An 18,050-nucleotide genomic window follows, 5' to 3' on the forward strand; every position below is an offset into this window, starting at 1 on the left:
GTCGTTCCTGTTTTCCCCGGTTCCTCTTTCTCTCGGCTGCATTTGTTTTTTGGCATGTTAACTCTGGACATCCTTTCTCAAACAACATCATCAACGAGAACGAGCTGAATTGAGATACAGAGTTGAGAAACTGAGAGAGAGAGAGAGAAGGAGAGAGAGAGAGAGAGAGTAAGAAACGGCAATGAGAGAGAGAGAGAGAGAGAGGGCGCGTAGGCAGTCAGAAGTGCTCAGGTGTGGGGATTAAGCTATCGTCTCGCTGCTGAAGAAACGCTTCTGTCTGTGGTGGATACGCCTGAGGAGGGGCGCTCGGCATTATCTACCGGCCACAAATAGCACAACACAGAGAACTAATGGATTCTTGATAAGCTGTCAAAGTCCAGATTGGATCTATAGGGTGTACTGCAGAATTCATTGAAGGCGGACAGTTGTTTAAAGAGCGGACGGAAGAACTGAACTCTGGACAGTTAGGGGTCTTTGGGCCCTCTAAATGATGGACAGGTGAGAGACGAATCGTGATTTTCTCGAGATTTTCTGAAATGTGATTTAATGTCAAGCAAATGATGTAAATGTCATATTAGTGCTGCTCACATTATTACTATTGAGCTATGGATCTGGACTATCTGAATACAAATGCAAATCATTACATTTTGATTTGCAAATTGTCGCTGTCCTTCTGTCCAAATGTGCTGTTTTTCAGGAATGGAAAAAGCACTGTACTTTTGAAATGATGACATACTGAGTCATCGCAAAAAATAAAAATCAGGAAAATTCGTGATATAAAGGTAAAGAAAGTATAGTTGCGCACATGCAGCCTGCAAGTGTGTTTTTCTTATACTTTATTTAATCTTTGGGTAACCACACAGGGATAACAACCTGGAAACATGGCTTAACAACCCCTCATAACCTTCAGCATCACAGTGGCCAGATTTGCACACATTTGATTTAGAAAATGTCAAAGTTTACTGATACTTATTACTCTGAATTTTATTATGAAGGCTAGGTTATTTCTGTACGTGCCTTTCCATGTGTATGTGGTGTTAAATGGCTTAATCGTATGTATATTGTGCTTCTTCAGAGTTGTTGCTTGTTTTCTAAGTCTGAGTTGAATGTTCTTCTAAGATGCTATTTAAGGAAATCTCATTAACGCCTTCGCAAAATAACACATCCACATCTCGACTGACTTTGGTTCAAGCCAATTCAAGCAAAGTGTCCTCCTTATTTTCAGACAATTTCCCCGAAAATGCTCTTTGGCTTTTAAAGGTGCAGTTCGTAACAATTTTGCAGTTAAATATCCAAAAACCACTAAGCTAGTGTTACATATTTTATTCAGCTGAGTACTTACAATATCGCAAATGTTTCCAACTAATTGTAAATCATGAGAAAATCGGCATTCTAAACAGTAACACGGGGCTGTGCAGTCTCCTGTCAATGGTGTCATATCCACGTTCCTCTTTGTTACCGCCTTTACTGACGTACAAACCGCATGACAACAGTGTCGTGAACAAATGCAGATTAGTGTCTAGCATCTAGCCAGCCACTAACTTCTTTCGAGGAGTCACTTATTTATGGACCACAATTATTTGAAACAATTATAAAACTTTACCTCATATGCATACATGATTTCTGGTTCCCGTCTGATTGATGAGCATCAGCGGTGGAGTTGAAGACAACAGATCCCATCATTCCACGCTCCTTCACAGCGTCATCAAGCAACAGCATTGTTGTTGTTTTGATCCTGCACCCTCTAGCGGCATTTTTTTTTATACAAACTGCACCTTTAACATGAGCCATTTTCATCTTCATCGGGTATCTCGAGCAGGAAAGAAAGATGCTTTGCTTGGTTTTCTAGGACAAGAGGGTTTGAAATCAGAAGCATGTGAAACCAAATTTCTTTGTAACTTTATGAGACCTTGCCTGTCAGCTCATTAGAAGTTGGGAAGTTGGTCATTCTTTGTGTCTTAGAAGTGTGTGTGTTAGTTTTTTAGACATTAATGAGTGTCATAATAAATACCTCACTTTGCATTTCACACGAAATCTTGAAGCTCAGCCATTTACCTTGTCACAACCTCATGGGTATTACTCAAAGTTTTACTCTCACACTGAAAACATATCCAGGTGATGATTTACTCATTTCAAGGGTAGGCTGCTCATTTTGTTGGCCTCCAAAACGCCCAGGCTGATGATTTCATAGGTTGCGCCGTAACTACATCTCCAGATTTGATCTCTATACAAACACAGACCATTATTATTACTTCCAGCTATATTTCCACCAACTCTTATCTGCCAGTGTGATTATTATTTTTGTCTCACTTTTTTCGCAGAGTAACCACTTCGCTCCGCCACACTGGACTGTAATTCGATCACGTGCAAAAGAAGCAAAAATATTTTCTTTGCTTTATCACGACGCTTGAGTTCCTCTCTGATAGCCAGAGGCTGAGGGTGTATTTCTATATAATGTGAAGGTTTTTTTTGTGCCAGGAGACCTTGGCTACTTTAAATGCCTATATAGACGCTATTTTTCTCTCCTGTCTGTTTCTTTGACCTTGAATAGATTGACACAGGTTGGCAGAGGAGGAGAACTCCTGGTTGCAATGAACGATTGTGCGTTAAGGTAATGCTACAGCAAAGTGAACAAAGGGACACTTTTAATGCACACGGACACGCTCGCATCCCCATTGAAGTGTGATTGTGTTGATTTTGATTAAATTTAAAGTTTATGTAAAGCTTGGAGTGTGAAACTGCGCTATCAAGGATCTGTATGTTTTTGGAAGAGTTTGGCAAAGCATCACTACATCGAAACCATTAAAACTGTGCAACTATGCAGGAGAGAATGATTGCATTGTTTTATTATGTTGAAAAGACTGGCTTTGTACTGGTTTAATGATTTCTAAGCATACATCCCTGATAGCTCACATACGTCTGGGAGACGTTTATTTGATGTCTGCATTTACATCCGCAAGACGTATTTTTTATCGTGTGCTTATCTGCAATATGTCTACGACGTTTACTGTAAGATGGCATGTAGACATCTAGAAGAAGATGTTTATAATACAGAATGTATGTAAAACTGCCTTTTCTAAGACGTTTATAATAAGATGTTATAACACAGCAGATGTTTTCAAGATCTTTAGATCTTTAGCAGACATCTTAGAGATGTACCTTTGTTATCTGTAATGTGTCCCATCATTTTAACCAAAAGGACCCAAACTGATTGTTAGTGGATGCGTGACATCATTTCCCCTCGAGTTTGCACAGGTGCCCTAGCAGAAGCATCTTTATCCCTGGAAAATTAATGATTTCATATTTGAGTTCTCAAGATGGCTCTTCAGTTTTTTCAATTTCAATTTCAGCCTCCAGCATCTGAATCCTTTGAGAGTCTAAATGAGGCTTTGATAAGCCTCTGCACAGATGTGTTTGGTCAGGTGAACCTGGGGATCGATACTCTTCTAAGGGCCAATTGAAACAGTTTCTTACAGGCTGTGAAGCCACGGCTGGAATCAATCGACCCTTGCGGATTCCACTCTTAAGCCACAGCACTTCTCAATATCTCTTCAAGCACTAAATACACAAGGTTTTCCTCACGATACAGCTGCTGTAGGTGGATAAACTCATTCACTTTGGGTACCCTTCTGCATGTGATTTCTGGACAGCATCTGCAAGTTTATTTTGAATGAAAGCACAATATCGGAATTCAAATGCAGTAAGAAATTACACAGGGACAATTGTTCCAATGTCACATTAAAACCGTTTGAATAAATTCAAGTGATACTTCACCCAAAATGAAATTCTGTCATCATTTACTCACGTTCCAAATCTGTATAAATGTATTTGTTCTGATGAACACAGAGAAAGATAATTGGAAGAATGCTTATGACCAAACAGATCTTTTCCCCCATTGACTCCCATAGGACAAAAAATAAATATATAAAAAAAAGACAATTTCAAGAATGTAGGACTGCAAACAGTTCTGGGGCATTTTTGACCACCATTGTATGTTTTCCTACTATGGGAGTCTTAGGAGCAAAATCTGTCTGGTTACAAGCATTCTTCCAAATATCTTTCTCTGTGTTCATCAGAATAAAGAACTTAACACAGATTTGGAACAACTCGAATGTAAATAAATTATGACATAATTTAAGTACCACTTTAAGTTACCTGTGGTACACACGTCTATCCAAATATACATTTTTAATCTCACTCTGTTTTTCGACTCTTTTAACCATTCCAATAAATCTGCTTTGAATCTGAAAAATTTTCTGTGCCCACTGGACACTTTCACATTTTTGGCTTTCACCCAAAGAGTTAAGTATCAGCAATCTATCTACTATTCTCATATTAATGATGTTTTTATATAACACTGCAACTTTGTATGTCCTTGTTGGGTTGTATAAGGTCTTTCAGCACTAGAAGTTTATTTTACGTTTCTGTTCTAACTTTAAAGCAACAGCTCCATTACCAGGAGTGGGGTTTGAACCCACGAGGACATGTGTCCATTGGATCTTAAGTCCAACACCTTAACCACTCGGCCATCCTGGTTAGATGTGGGAAAGTTAGTGAATTATACTTTTGTCATGCTGTTTGATCTGATGATGTGAAAGTCTTGTAACGTCAGTTCAATTAGCGGTTGGAAAGGTGTTCATAGACGCGCTGCTTCAGTTCTCGCAATCTTGTCTCCAAAGTTAAAGTCGAACTTTCCAAGCTGTACTTTAAATCATAAAATACTTTTAATGAACAAGTAAAAACTTAAAAATCACAATTAACAGGACACATACACATATACATCCGCTATAGTTGTCCTAACGGCTTGTGTTTGCTCTCCCTAGGGCGGCCCAGAAATTGAATCTGTCATCCAAGAAAAAGAAGCAGCGTCCCGTCCCTCCTGTGGCATGTGATCCGCCCCTCTTTCCCACCAACTTCAGCGGCATCCTGCAGGTGTCCCCGCCCCCTGCTCCGCCCTGCCTCTTACGTGCGGTCAACAAAGTCAAAGACACTCCTGGCATGGGCAAGGTAAGGTCTATTTTGGTTTCTCAATGTATACCAGGAAGGTCCATTGGATCCAACGGCTTAACCACTCGGCCATCCTGGATTGGTTTAAATGACACTATTCAATTTCAAAAGCTCAGTCTGCATTGTTTAACCTTGAGAATATAACTATATCAGCTGTGGCAGGTCTTTGTGGTACTATAGGGCAATAATTGAAAAGTATTGACTCATGCAATATTTAAAGATGCTTGGGGAGGGCAGGGTATACCCCTCATTTGTCACCTCGTCCGTTGCTGTGAAAGTTTTGATGAAATGGGCTTGCAGCAATGCTGAAAGGGCAATACTGAGGTGATCAGACTGTATCGATTGAACATGTAATAGCTTCTAGTATGTTTGTTCAACTTGTTTGGAGATCAGAGGTGAACACTTGAACTGAAAACGAATGGCAACGGTACACTGTAGACTTTGCACATCTGTGCACAAATGCGTTTGATTGTAAAGATACAAATCGCTGAGAAAGGATTAATTCTGAACCGAAGGTAATACAAGTACCTTCAGTCTAGTTTTCGTGACACGGGTGTCACATATTCGAGTTGGCTGAGAACTGTAGAGAGCAGATCAGATCTGTGCTTTGGCAGTGTTGGAGAACATATGGAGCGGATGCAGAAGAGTGTTGCCTGCCTGCAGAATTGCACTATGAATATATAGTGCTGCAGGAGAGATGCAGGTGATGGGTACTTTAAGATGCATGAACTTAGATGATGGGTCTTTGATCTCAAATTCCACAATTAAATATACAAGAACTTATTCATCTGACATGTTTCCTTCACAAATCGAGTGTTAAAACTGGGAGTCCAACTCATTAGTCTCTGTATAATAACACTACGGTTAAGGTTTGGACATCTCCTTTTTTTGTTAAAATGGAGCAGAATATAAATTGTTAATCTGTTACCAGGAGTGGGGTTCGAACCCACGAGGACATATGTCCATTGGATCTTAAGTCCAACGCCTTAACCACTCGGCCATCCTGGTTTCAATGAATATCTGAAGTGTACAAGTGAGACCATATCCAGACATTTTAGCTCTTAAAACAGTTCAATTGTATGACTAGGAAAGCAGTGGCATCATACAGGCAAACATAATGAAAAATACTGAGACCCAATGAAGCTCCTGTCACCTTCCTGTCGCTCTTCATGGCAGCATTTCTTTTACACGCTCGTTCAGGAGATTGTTTGCATCACTGATTTCTTTTTCAGTTTGTTGTTTTTAATTTAAAAGCTCTCTAGCATGCTGACGTATGGAAATCATCCATCAAATGCACTCATCTTGCCCTTCATCTTGGTCTGTATCACGTGTTGCTCCGTGTTGACTGTAGACAAGCCCCGCATGCTGAAAGTTGATCTTCAGTGAATCGTCGGGGACACCGGGATATCTGAAATTCCTTCCCGGCACGCTGTCTGAGTTCTTAGTGCTGTGCATATGAGGATGAGGGATGTTCATCGGTGTTAGGAGACAGACGGTGTCTTTTGGACACCACAATATCCAGTCCTAGCATTTGAGCTCACCAAATGAAACCAGGTCATATGCTAAGGCGGTGGGTTGCTGTCAAATGGATAAAGCATTTTAAAAATTAACTACATGCCGAGTTGTTATCGAGACGCTTTCAAGAACTTTTGTTGAGTTTACACAGAGTCATCTTGTAACGCCAACACGTTTCTGGCACCGACACAGCTTGAGTTCATCTGTAAAGTACACCCACATTAGGCTGCATGTTGTGCTACTTGTACCTTCGATCTAAACTGAGATGTTTATGAGCGGGATGGTGGGCAATGCAAATGCTGGCATTTACAAAGGAAAAATGTCAGCTGTCCCAAGAGACTGGGTTGCAACTGTGGCCTTTGGAAATAAGAATGTTGCGAGATAAGATAACGGTGGGTGTAGCGGGTCTATCAGATTTGTGATGAAAGTGGGATGAAAATCTTGGAGATATACATCTAAAATACAGACATATTGTGCATATTTGCTCTTAGATAATTTAATGTAACTAATAAAATCACTTCAAAATGAAAATGCAACCCGTGTTCCATCTTATTAACATGTGACATTTGTGACATTTCTCTTTTGAATAATATGAAAATGATTAAGAATGCTTTCAAAATGTCTTTTTTTATCTTGACCCAGGCGGTTTTGTCCCAATTCACACAGCAATCATCATTCACACTATGGTGGTGGGGTGTGGCTCAAAGATTGAGTTTTCTGACAAAACAGTTTGATGAGATTAAACTAAAGGAATCCACGGGCGGCTACTGTTATTTTACTAATAGCAGTATTTGGAAATGCGATCTAAAGGAACACTTCTGCCAAAAATCTTTACTACTGGTGATGCATTGCTTTTGGAGTGCAAAAGTCATGGGTTTAAATCTCTTGGAATGCACATATTGATGCTGATAATGAATGTCTTGAATGAACTGTTGCTTTAAATAAAAGCACGTGCCAAATGCAATTTAACGTAAATGTTTGAAACACAAAAGAATGATTATGTGTGAACCAATGGAATGCGTTAATGTTCCTCAGATATAAACATTGTATAACAGTGTGAAATTACCTAGTGAGTAAATAATTAAAATGTTATATTTTATGGTGAACTATTCCTTTAGACAAAGACAAATCACATGTATTACACATCTATAAATGAAGATACTTCCTTTCTGGATAATTATTCTGCATTCGTTTCTTAGATGACATCATAGTTAAAACTCCGCCCATTCCATCCTCGCTCCTTTCGAGGTTTCTGGTAGTTTAAAAGAGGTGTGCAAGCTCGACAGATTCATCAATCACATGGCTGGCGCCCCCCTGACCTTGAAAATGGACATTCACTGCCTAATCAATTTTTAATAGCACTTTCTAAAATAAAGGTGTTAAAGAAAAACACCTCAGGGCTATCGAGGAGCGTGCAGAGCGTATGGGAATTCAATATTCTCTTAGTTTGAGACCCTGACCAAAAATGATCCTCTGAATATTGCTGTGTAAATCGAATTCATATAAATCACTGAGCAGTGTTAAATGATATACAGTAATACAAGAGATAAATTCATAACTTTGGGTTGTAAATAAATGTGTTTTTAATTGAGCGGTCTCTACAGAAACAATGTCAGAAACATGATTCAGAAGGAATGTGAAGACTTCTGACATTATCTATCTATTGTAATGGACAATATCAATGAAAATCGTATTGATCATATAGATAAATCCAGTAGGGGAACACACAGACAGCCATAAAGAGCTTGCCTTCTCTGGTCTGTTATACAGCTTCAAATGAATAGCGTATTTTTCTACAAGCGGGATCTGATCTGTCTTGATCCTGATCTATACTTCAAATGTCAAGATATAAATCAAATCAATCATTGAAATGAAAGGTGTGCTATTGACATTTCATCATGACACCTCTCTTTAAATATCAGGGAATGAGACATAGCATGTATGCGCATATATATATATTAATCTATGGACCTATGGAATAAGTGCATTAATCCTTTTTACCAGTTAGTGACTTCACCTCAAGATATTAAGCTCAGGAAGAGATTCAAAATCGGTCTAGACAGATTTATATTTAAAGTCCGTATAGAGTTCACCAAATAAAGTAGACAAAAATATTTTAAATTATATTTATATGTGAATAAATACAGGAAATGAACTGTTTTAGATAACAAAATATCAAACTATGTTGCATAGAAAAAGTATTTTGTTTTATGTTAAAAGAAAATCGTCAGCAGAGTTATTACATTTGTGTTTTTAGTTTTATTAACATTTTAAATTTGCTTTTATTTTTATTTTATACCTAATGATACACTTTTTAGTATTTACATTTATACTTAATAATTAATAACTGTGTAATTTAATATTTATTAATTTAAAATATATTCAGTATATATATATATCCATCCATCCATCCATTTTCTACCGCTTATCCGAACTACCTCGGGTCACGGGGAGCCTGCGCCTATCTCAGGAGTCTTTGGGCATCAAGGCAGGATACACCCTGGATGGAGTGCCAACCCATCGCAGGGCACATACACTCACTCACTCACTCATTCACTCACGCACTCACACCCTACGGACAATTTTTCCAGAGATGCCAATCAACCTACCATGCATGTCTTTGGACCAGTGGAGGAAACCGGAGTACCCGGAGGAAACCCCTGAGGCACGGGGAGAACATGCAAACTCCACACACACAAGTCGGAAGCGGGAATCGAACCTCCAACCCTGGAGGTGTGAGGCGAACGTGCTAACCACTAAGCCACCGTGCCCCCTATATATATATATATATATTTATTTATTTATTTTACTAGTATTCTTTGTATTTTATATTTTTAGCAATTTTGTTTAATGTTTTTATCATTTTATTAGTTATTTGTTTATTTCTTATGATGCAATTAAGATTATTATTATTTTTAATTTATTTATGGTTTACTATTATAATTTTAATGCCTTAAACTTATTTCAGCTTATTTCTAAAGCAACATTCCTATTTTCGTTTAGTTCAAGTTTTTCCAATCATTTGTAGGCCAATATTGATTTGATTTTAATAAACAAAAATATTTTCAACGTTTTAACTTCAGTAAACCAAAATAACCTTGTTTGTCAGGTTTAAATGATAAAGATGTTTGCAAATAGAAATATTCTACTTTGCTGTAAACAACAAATTTAGTCATTTTCTGCTTGTCAAACTTGTGAAATGGTCCATAAGTAATATGCAGAATAACACCTCCTCTGGTGGGACATCTGGAAGACCAGGTGGTTAAAAGTCCTGACTCAGTAAAGTCAGTTCTGAGAAAAGGTCCGGCATCATTTGTTTACACGTCACTTGTTTTTATCCTTATGCAAATAGATTTAATTGCGGTTTTCAGAGGCCACTGTATTTTATTTCAGGATGCATTAAATTGGTCTAACAGAATGTAATGATGAATAATTATAGCTGTTTGGCCACCGCTCAGCGAGTATGTGGGTTTAGCTCTCGCTTTATTGTTCTTGAAGATCTGTAATAACAAGAATACAAGAATCTCCTTTAATTAGTCATGCTGCCATCCGCAAACAGCTCTCACCCACAAGAGCTCACAGGGAGACCACCTCCTCCAGCATCACGCCACATATGCCGGTTAATGAGCACCCCTGCGGTGATCTCATCCCTGCCTCTGAGAATCAGATGCTCAACGCATGTATTCGGTTGTGACGCAAATCACAGAATACACGTCATTTTATTTGCTGTAGCGATACAAGGTAATTGGTTTAGAGTAAAAACCAGGCACGCTGGACATGGCTAATCAAAACTGGGAGTCAAACCGAAGGCGTAATGCATGGCCAACTATGGAATAGAAAGAGGTTTACTGCCGTTATGAGATGTAAGCCCGTTTAAAGCTCTTGATGCGTTGACTTATCGCTGTGGTTCAGAGCTTTATGTCAAAGGTAGACTACACAGTCACAGATAAGTCAAATTGTATAAAGCTTCAGAAGTAGCATTGCAACAAACGCTGCCACATTTCTGGTGGATTACGGTGCCGGTGACATATCAGCAACAATGCATGAAATAACTGCATCATTACAATGTCAAAGGTTATCTGCATTTCTTTTTTTGACTACTGAAGAACTGTCTTGAGTTTGCTCATATATTCAGCAGGTACTGCCGTGATATACTGCTACTCAACTCCGCTTCATGAATAATTCAAGTTGAAATGCAAAAACGTAAACGTGTTCTCTTTGCTATTAAATAATACCGCTATGAAATATTTAACACGCTCAAATTATAGAAGTTTGTTTGACAGACAGAAGGATCGACAACTTTTCCTTCACATAATCTACAGCTAAAGGGTTGATTCTGGGGGAAAATTATTAATGTGGTTTATAGAGCAAGTAGGACTTCTTTCGCTTTTACTGATGGTTAAAAACTAATTACAAACCCATAAGAGTAATATTTGTCATGTCAATTTAAATAAAATAAAATATAGTCAAAAAATAAATAAATTAATCAATAAAATAAAAATAAACAAATAAAATAAAATAAAATAAATAAATAGGAGGTTATTAAAATTATATTAGCGGCTTTGGTTTTAGATTTGCATTGAGGAGACAAAGAATGTGTGTACCATTTAAGAATTGGAAAATCTGCTCTTTGAAAACATATTTATCTTGAAACGTGAGCTTGAACCGTACATTTGTTATATGGTGCCACACAACATAAGTGTAGAAAACAAACTGTAAATATTATATTAGTTTTATAATTAATATAATATCATAGGAGAGATTTATCTTCAGTTTTGCTGACACCATTAAAGGTTTGTCAACTACCCACATACACAATGGTGTGCTCAATTTACTTTGTAAATCCAATACACGACCAAAAGAAATTCTGTGATGTGAGTCGTGTTTGTTTAACCATTGTGTCTAGAGCACGAAACAAAAGATGAATGTTGAAGTCTATAGCTGGGCAACTATCATGCGTGTTGAAGCTACAAGGAAACCCAAGATTTATCTCTTGTCCTGGGCTTCAACAATGCCCCTTGTGTTCTAGTCCACTAATCTGTAATTGCTTTCAGTGCATGAGAATGACGGTTTTACTGAGCACATGCTTGTAAGCAGGACATTGAGTCTGATGCTTATATATGACTCACTGTGCTACACATCTGGAAGGGTAAACAGAATAACAGCGTAAGATGTATTATTACATCGTTTTTTTACTTATTTTCGCTTTCTAACGGAATGTGTTTACCATTTATACTACATTTTAAACAGCTATAGATTAGATGATTCAAAACATTTGGTGTATGGAATTGATTTGGCAATATTAATCATATTTACTTCGGACTAGTTTACTTTTGTTTATACCCTACAATACTGAAATGACTTTTAATCTTGTTTTATCCCGAATCCTTTTCAAATCTTTACAACTAACACATACTTTTAGACCTCCAAACGAAACTTCAGCTGAACTTCAGCAAATCTTTCCAATTCTTCCTGACTTTTTTTATTAACGTTAAAGTTTAATGCTTGCAAGTGAAATTTATAAATAACTGATTCTAATGCAGCCATGTTGCCGTGGCAAAGTTTAAAACCACATAAAGCAGCATACTCAGTGTTTAGGAAGCACAGACAAACTAAATCTGCCATCCATAAAGCTAAGAACCTAAAAAGCATATTTTCCCTCAAGCTGAATGTTGTTGTTTGTGCTTATATATAGCTGCTTCTTTGGAACTTTCCACTTTGATTCAATGCTTAGAGGAAGGTCGCTGTGTTTCTGTGCAGGTAAAAGTGATGGTACGCGTGTGTCCTTCAACGCCCACCAGCGCTGCAGAATCCAGCTCTTTCCTGAAGGTTGATTCACGTAAGAAGCAAGTGACCATCATGGACCCAGCGGCCAACACTCAGCCGAATCAATCCCAGAAACGCGGCACCACCAATCAGGTTCCTCCAAAGATGTTCGCCTTTGATGCTGCATTCTCCCATGATGCCTCTCAGGTAAAGGATCTTTATATTTTTTCAAAAGATGTAAAGAGGAAACCTTTAATGTTTAAACCTTTAATTTGATTAAAGCTCATTTTTCAAAAGCAGTTATGACTGTCAACTTTTTCAGCACTTTTGAACTATATCCCCCATTCATTTCTGCATGTATAGGCATTATAAAAAGAAACCTTTAACCAATCTAACTAGCTCCTATAATCCTAGCAAACTATTTAAATATGTGAAAATCTCAAAACTGATATGACGTGCATTTGATTGTCTGTTGTGTGTTTCCTGGCACCAGGCGGAGGTGTGTGCAGGAACCGTGGCTGAGGTCATCCAGTCTGTGGTCAATGGAGCAGACGGATGCGTGTTTTGTTTTGGACACTCCAAACTTGGTAAGTGGCTTTAAGCAGAAAGCCAACAGACTCTTTGGCTGGTCGTCTGTGGATATGGATTTTTAGTGGTCGATGCGGTTATCTAGAGAGCATGTCGCTGATGGGAAAGTAAAACTCACGAGCAAGAGGATTTTATTCAATGACAAATGCCTAATATTTATTAATATTAAAAGTGGTTTATCCATCGATGGGCTTTTAGAAAATTAGAAGGGGCACAAGGGCCATAAAAATAGTACTCGATTAAAGTTCAAACCAGAGAAAAACTGTTGATCAGAAGTTACTCTATTATACCTCTGTAGATTTGATTCTCAGATGTTTCTCCTAAAAGAGAAATCAAAGCAGAAGCAAATGTGACCCTGGACAACAAAACCAGTCTTATTGTTGAATTTTTCGAAATTTAATAAATACGATTTCTAGTTGTTAGAATAGGACACAACCGATACAACCGTTTTAAACTCAGGAATCTGAGGGTTAAAAAAAATCAAAATATTGAGATTATTGAAAATATTGAAAATCCCCGGGCTCAACCCCCTGACCTTAGTTTTTCTAGCGCCACGCTCTAACCACTGTGCTACAGGAAAGCTACAGGAAATTAATTCAGATGTTATTACAGAAATCTCATATCTCATTTCCCCAGTTTGAACATGTAATGCTCTACAAAACTTTCAGCATGAGCTTCAAATTACAAGACTGTTGTCTGCTCTTTTAAGCTCTTGTCAGCCTTTCGTCAAGACAGGGAGATTAGTGTCATTTCAACATCGTTCTAATATATCAACCCGCTGTCACCAACCTCTTCCATTGCCCCTGTCTAATATCGTGTAAGTGCCTTTTCAGCCAGACATTTTCCTTGCCTTTCTAATGAATGTCAGAGCCTTAATTCATACTGTTATGCTTTCATCTCACTGACATATTTTATGTCCAGTAAACACCCCCCTCCACAATGCATCCTGAGAATAAGATGGAATTAGCTTCACAACATGCGTAGCCACGAGATGATCTCATCCGGTTTCTTTGTTATTGCCCAGAGTTGTTTCTGGAGGATGAGTGTAAAAATTATCCATCCATCTGAGTGGAAACAAGAGAAGAAATGTGGCTGGTGGTCAGTGAATTGATGGCTACATGTAATGCCTCAGATGCCTTGTTTTCATTAACCTTTACTTGAACACCAAAGACCGGCTCATACATCACTGGAACAGCATTCAACTGTGATCTCATTGGTCACCGGTCCAAAGCTAATTAACTAGCTGTAACAACCCAGACGCTGGCCTGTTAGCATGTTGAGAGTAATAACCGTGGGCATTTTCACCAGATTGAATCTTTCAAGATTTGTCAGGCTTATACACAAATTTGTTTTCACAATCCTGTGGACGTTTTTAACTTCAAATGAACCAGAGAGCAACATTTTAATTATGCATAATACACCCTGACCTCTTGATCCTGGTTGCGAGGATACGCTGTATTCAGACTATAAAATTGCCAGCGTACGCGAGCGAGGATGGTCCTGAAATTGCCTGATCAGGCCGGGGGCTTATTTGTGCTTTATTGCAATAAGTCAGAATCCATAAAAGTGAGGGACAGGTTGAAGTGTATAATGGATGTGAGTGTGTAAAAATTTTAAGAGAGATGCTGCAGTAATTGAATCTCGTAAGCTCCGCCTTCCCATCATGCCACACTCCATCTAGACTGATTGAATTACCGCTTTTCTGTTTGGTCATCTGCTACAGAGCATCAATCTTGTTTTCCACCTGGAAGTAAAAGCCCAGCAACATTATTTGATCTGAAAGAGGCTTTTAGTCGAGCAGCTTTGATACGGTACGGGGAAATCGTACAGAACGGAAGGAGCATTTTTTACATTATGAAAAAAGGATGTCAAAACAAGCAAAGCATATGACTACTGTATAACTTCTTACTTTGCAAAATGATCATTTATATATCTGCCTAACCTCTTTTTCATAATGGTCGCATTCATTGAGGAACCAGAAATAGAACCTTTTAAGGATCTTTATTCTTAAATGTGTGTTGTTTTTTAAATAGAGTATTTTTTTCTATCTTCCTCAGGCTTAAAATTCATTAAAAAGAAATAGTTATAATGAAATCGTGATTTTCAAAAGCAATGGAGCACTTACCTCTTGTATTTTTGGTGAAGGAAATCAATTTTTCTAAATAGCATGTTGTGACGTCGCAGCGTAGCGAATTATATTCCTTCTTATTGCAACAACCTTTAATAGGGGTCATATTGTATCTGTTTGTATCTCCTCTTTGCTCCGCCTCTCTGAAACGCGCAGATTTTTTACAAAGCTCACCGCTCTGAAAAGCGAGGTGTGCTATGATTGGCCAGTTATCCAGTGTGTAGTGGTGGTTGAATACTGCAAGTGTGTGATGGAAATGTAACGCCTCTTACCATATTTGGAACATCAGGTTCCTCTTCAATTGTACTGACAGGTACACCACCTTACTTGCGTAAACATTTAGGCGGTTTTAGTCAAATCATACCACAAACTGCCCTGGATTTGTGGGGGTGTGGTTACACTAGAGGTCTCAGGTAGGTCTGGGTGAGCATTCGCATTTAGATAGAATTGCAGCTTTTAATCGGACACTTTTTGCAATTTTAGGTGTCTACTACATGCATGTGCAGCTTATAACAAACCACAAAAAAGAAAAACACGTATTCGCGCCAAATGAGCCCTTTAAAGAATTTTATCATCTCTTCTCCATTACAGCTTTTGAAGTTTAGTCTGACCAGAATGTGTAGTGTGACATATGGCTTTGTTTAGTGGTCCCTTTTATGTCAACAGCAGGGGTGTTTCTTCATGTCCCGGCATGGAGGCCAATGTCCAGAAATGTATCCGCACATGCTGCCAATCAACAGGCTGTTGTGCCGGTTCTGGTTTTGTGGGCAAACCTGCTGTTAATGCCCAGTGCTGCCCACACAGCTTATGTGCTTACTCGAGCACAGCCAGACATATGGCACGTGTCAGCGCACTGTCAAACATAGGAGCTTTGGGGACGTAAAAATCCATTTAGTCCAGATAAAATGCCCTCTTGAATAGGCACGCAACATTTTCTGATCATATTAATAAGCAAAGTTATGCTAATTTTATATTTTTTACAGACTTTAAAGTGTTTAATGCGTGTTTTTACCTAGTATGTGTATGACATCTGTCACTGAGGTTTATGCCAAAAGCTAAGCATCACATTAAAAAGTGTGAAACAGACCAGACACATTTATACTATACTTCTGCGGCCAGACAGAGACTATGGTACGTGGTAGAATTTGATATATTTCCACCAGAAATTGATGGTATGTGAAGTACTGGTTAGTTTTCTTAAAATTATAGTATGTCATTTATTCAATTTGATGCATAATATAATTAATATTATGATGATCAACATCTTTGAACTAATAGAAGATATTATCCTGTCTGTATTACAACAGGAACTGCAATCTGTTGCATGGTCTTGAACAAGACAACCCGTGAAACATATCTGTAGAATCATTTCACCCTTAAGAATATGTGAAATAAGAATATGTGAATAACTCACTTTTGTCAATAATGTTAGATATAACCCTATAATTGTGAACAAAATTGTGTATAAAAGTCTTAACCTTGCAGCAAAATGAATAAAAATGCGCTTTACCTAAATGTAGATTTCATCTTTTCCTCTGTTTGTTTTTGTTTCTCAATCCAGACTCTGAAAAAACTGCTTTTGTACATTTGAATTAGAGTCACATAAATAGATGCAGGTGTTCTGTTCTGCGCCTACTTTGATTATGAGTTTGGGCTGCACCTAAAGCTCCTTTGTAACACTTCTTCATATAATCTTAATACTAATATATCAGTTAAATCTGTAGTTTTTTATATTTTTATATATTTTTAACGGCGCATAGTTGGGGATGGATTTGCCTTGGGCCCCGAAATCCCTAAATCCTCCCCTGTTTTTAAGGTCTGTTTGTCAAAACAACAGTCCCACCTGAACTTTCGTGTTCCAATCTTATCTTTATTCATTTTCACCTGGTCAACTAAATCACCAGGTTAGATCTTGGCCAACATGGATCATCAGTCTGTTGTCCTTAACAGTGAACACTCTATAAAGTTGACTCTTTATTGCAGGAAATCCTACACCATGATCGGCAAGGACGAGTCCATGCAGAGTTTGGGAATCATTCCTTGTGCCATTTCCTGGCTCTTTAAACTGATCAACGAATGCAAGGAAAAGACAGGCGCAAGGTTTTCCGTACGAGTGTCTGCAGTCGAGGTCTGGGGAAAAGATGAAAACCTGAAGGACTTGTTGTCTGAGGTGGCGACAGGCAGTTTGCAGGACGGCCAGTCTCCGGGGGTCTATCTCTGTGAGGACCCCATCTGCGGAATGCAGGTAAAACACTTCTCAATATGCGTTGTTCTCTGTCTGCCCTGTTGAAGAAAACAGCATATGCTGGTTTGGTATGTTTTGTTGCTGGTTTCTGCGGGTTTAAGCTGGTCATGTGCTGGTCCATAGCTGGTTTAAACTGGTCAAACCAGCATCAAAACATACCTAACCCAGCATTTGCTGTTTTTTTCAACAGGGTACGTCATTAAAAACCGTCAAAGTCGGTTCAAATACTCAGATGTTTTCTTGATATGAACGATGTATTGAAGTGCTGCTTGAAGTCCCATAAATCATTGTGGCGCGTCCATCCGAGTTTGTTCTGCCGAGGCTGCACTGAAAGACCGGTCTCCGTGAATACACAAGTCTGTTCTTTGCTTTCTTGGAAATGAGAAACGGCCTTATATTTTATCTCCATGTTTTGTTTATTTGCTTACCAGCCATGTGATAGATGGTTATAACTGCAAAATAAATCACTCAGAGGCATATAATTAACCAAAAATGTAATTAAATTTGAACATTTACCACATCTGACACGCAAGAAGTTTCCGTATTCAAGGATTATCTGTGTAGAAAAAGCACGACAATCAACGTCCAATAAAGATGGCATTGTTGGTAAAATGCTAATATGCTAATAGGATTAGTCGGGTAGTAGCAACCACTGTGTCTTTAATCCCTCAGACATCAGCACTAATCTCATTTTGGACCGATACCTCACAGCAGTGGATTGTAATGCCTCCACTTCTCCGGTTCCTGTGAAACGCAGCTCTTTCAGACCTGACAGGCTCCAGACGTGATACCAAAGTGCTT

General features: G+C 38.4%; 1 protein-coding gene and 2 non-coding genes across 3 annotated transcripts in view; 1 reads left to right on the forward strand and 2 right to left on the reverse strand.

Annotated features, from left to right (window-relative positions):
• The window catches only part of kif26ba (kinesin family member 26Ba), a 72,858-nt gene that overhangs the window by 41,730 nt on the left and 13,078 nt on the right, over window positions 1-18,050 (forward strand). Inside the window, exons 5-8 of the mRNA XM_056768101.1 lie at window positions 4,824-5,007; window positions 12,283-12,495; window positions 12,782-12,879; window positions 16,988-17,249. Coding sequence (XP_056624079.1) covers window positions 4,824-5,007; window positions 12,283-12,495; window positions 12,782-12,879; window positions 16,988-17,249 — 757 coding nt within the window. The remainder of the gene's footprint in view (window positions 1-4,823; window positions 5,008-12,282; window positions 12,496-12,781; window positions 12,880-16,987; window positions 17,250-18,050) is intronic.
• On the reverse strand, window positions 4,454-4,536 carry trnal-uaa (transfer RNA leucine (anticodon UAA)). Its single transcript has one exon. It is a non-coding gene; the product is annotated as a tRNA-Leu (tRNA).
• On the reverse strand, window positions 5,933-6,015 carry trnal-uaa (transfer RNA leucine (anticodon UAA)). Its single transcript has one exon. It is a non-coding gene; the product is annotated as a tRNA-Leu (tRNA).

Source organism: Triplophysa dalaica, chromosome 15, assembly GCF_015846415.1.
Source record: "Triplophysa dalaica isolate WHDGS20190420 chromosome 15, ASM1584641v1, whole genome shotgun sequence".
NCBI classification, from domain to species: domain Eukaryota; kingdom Metazoa; phylum Chordata; class Actinopteri; order Cypriniformes; family Nemacheilidae; genus Triplophysa; species Triplophysa dalaica.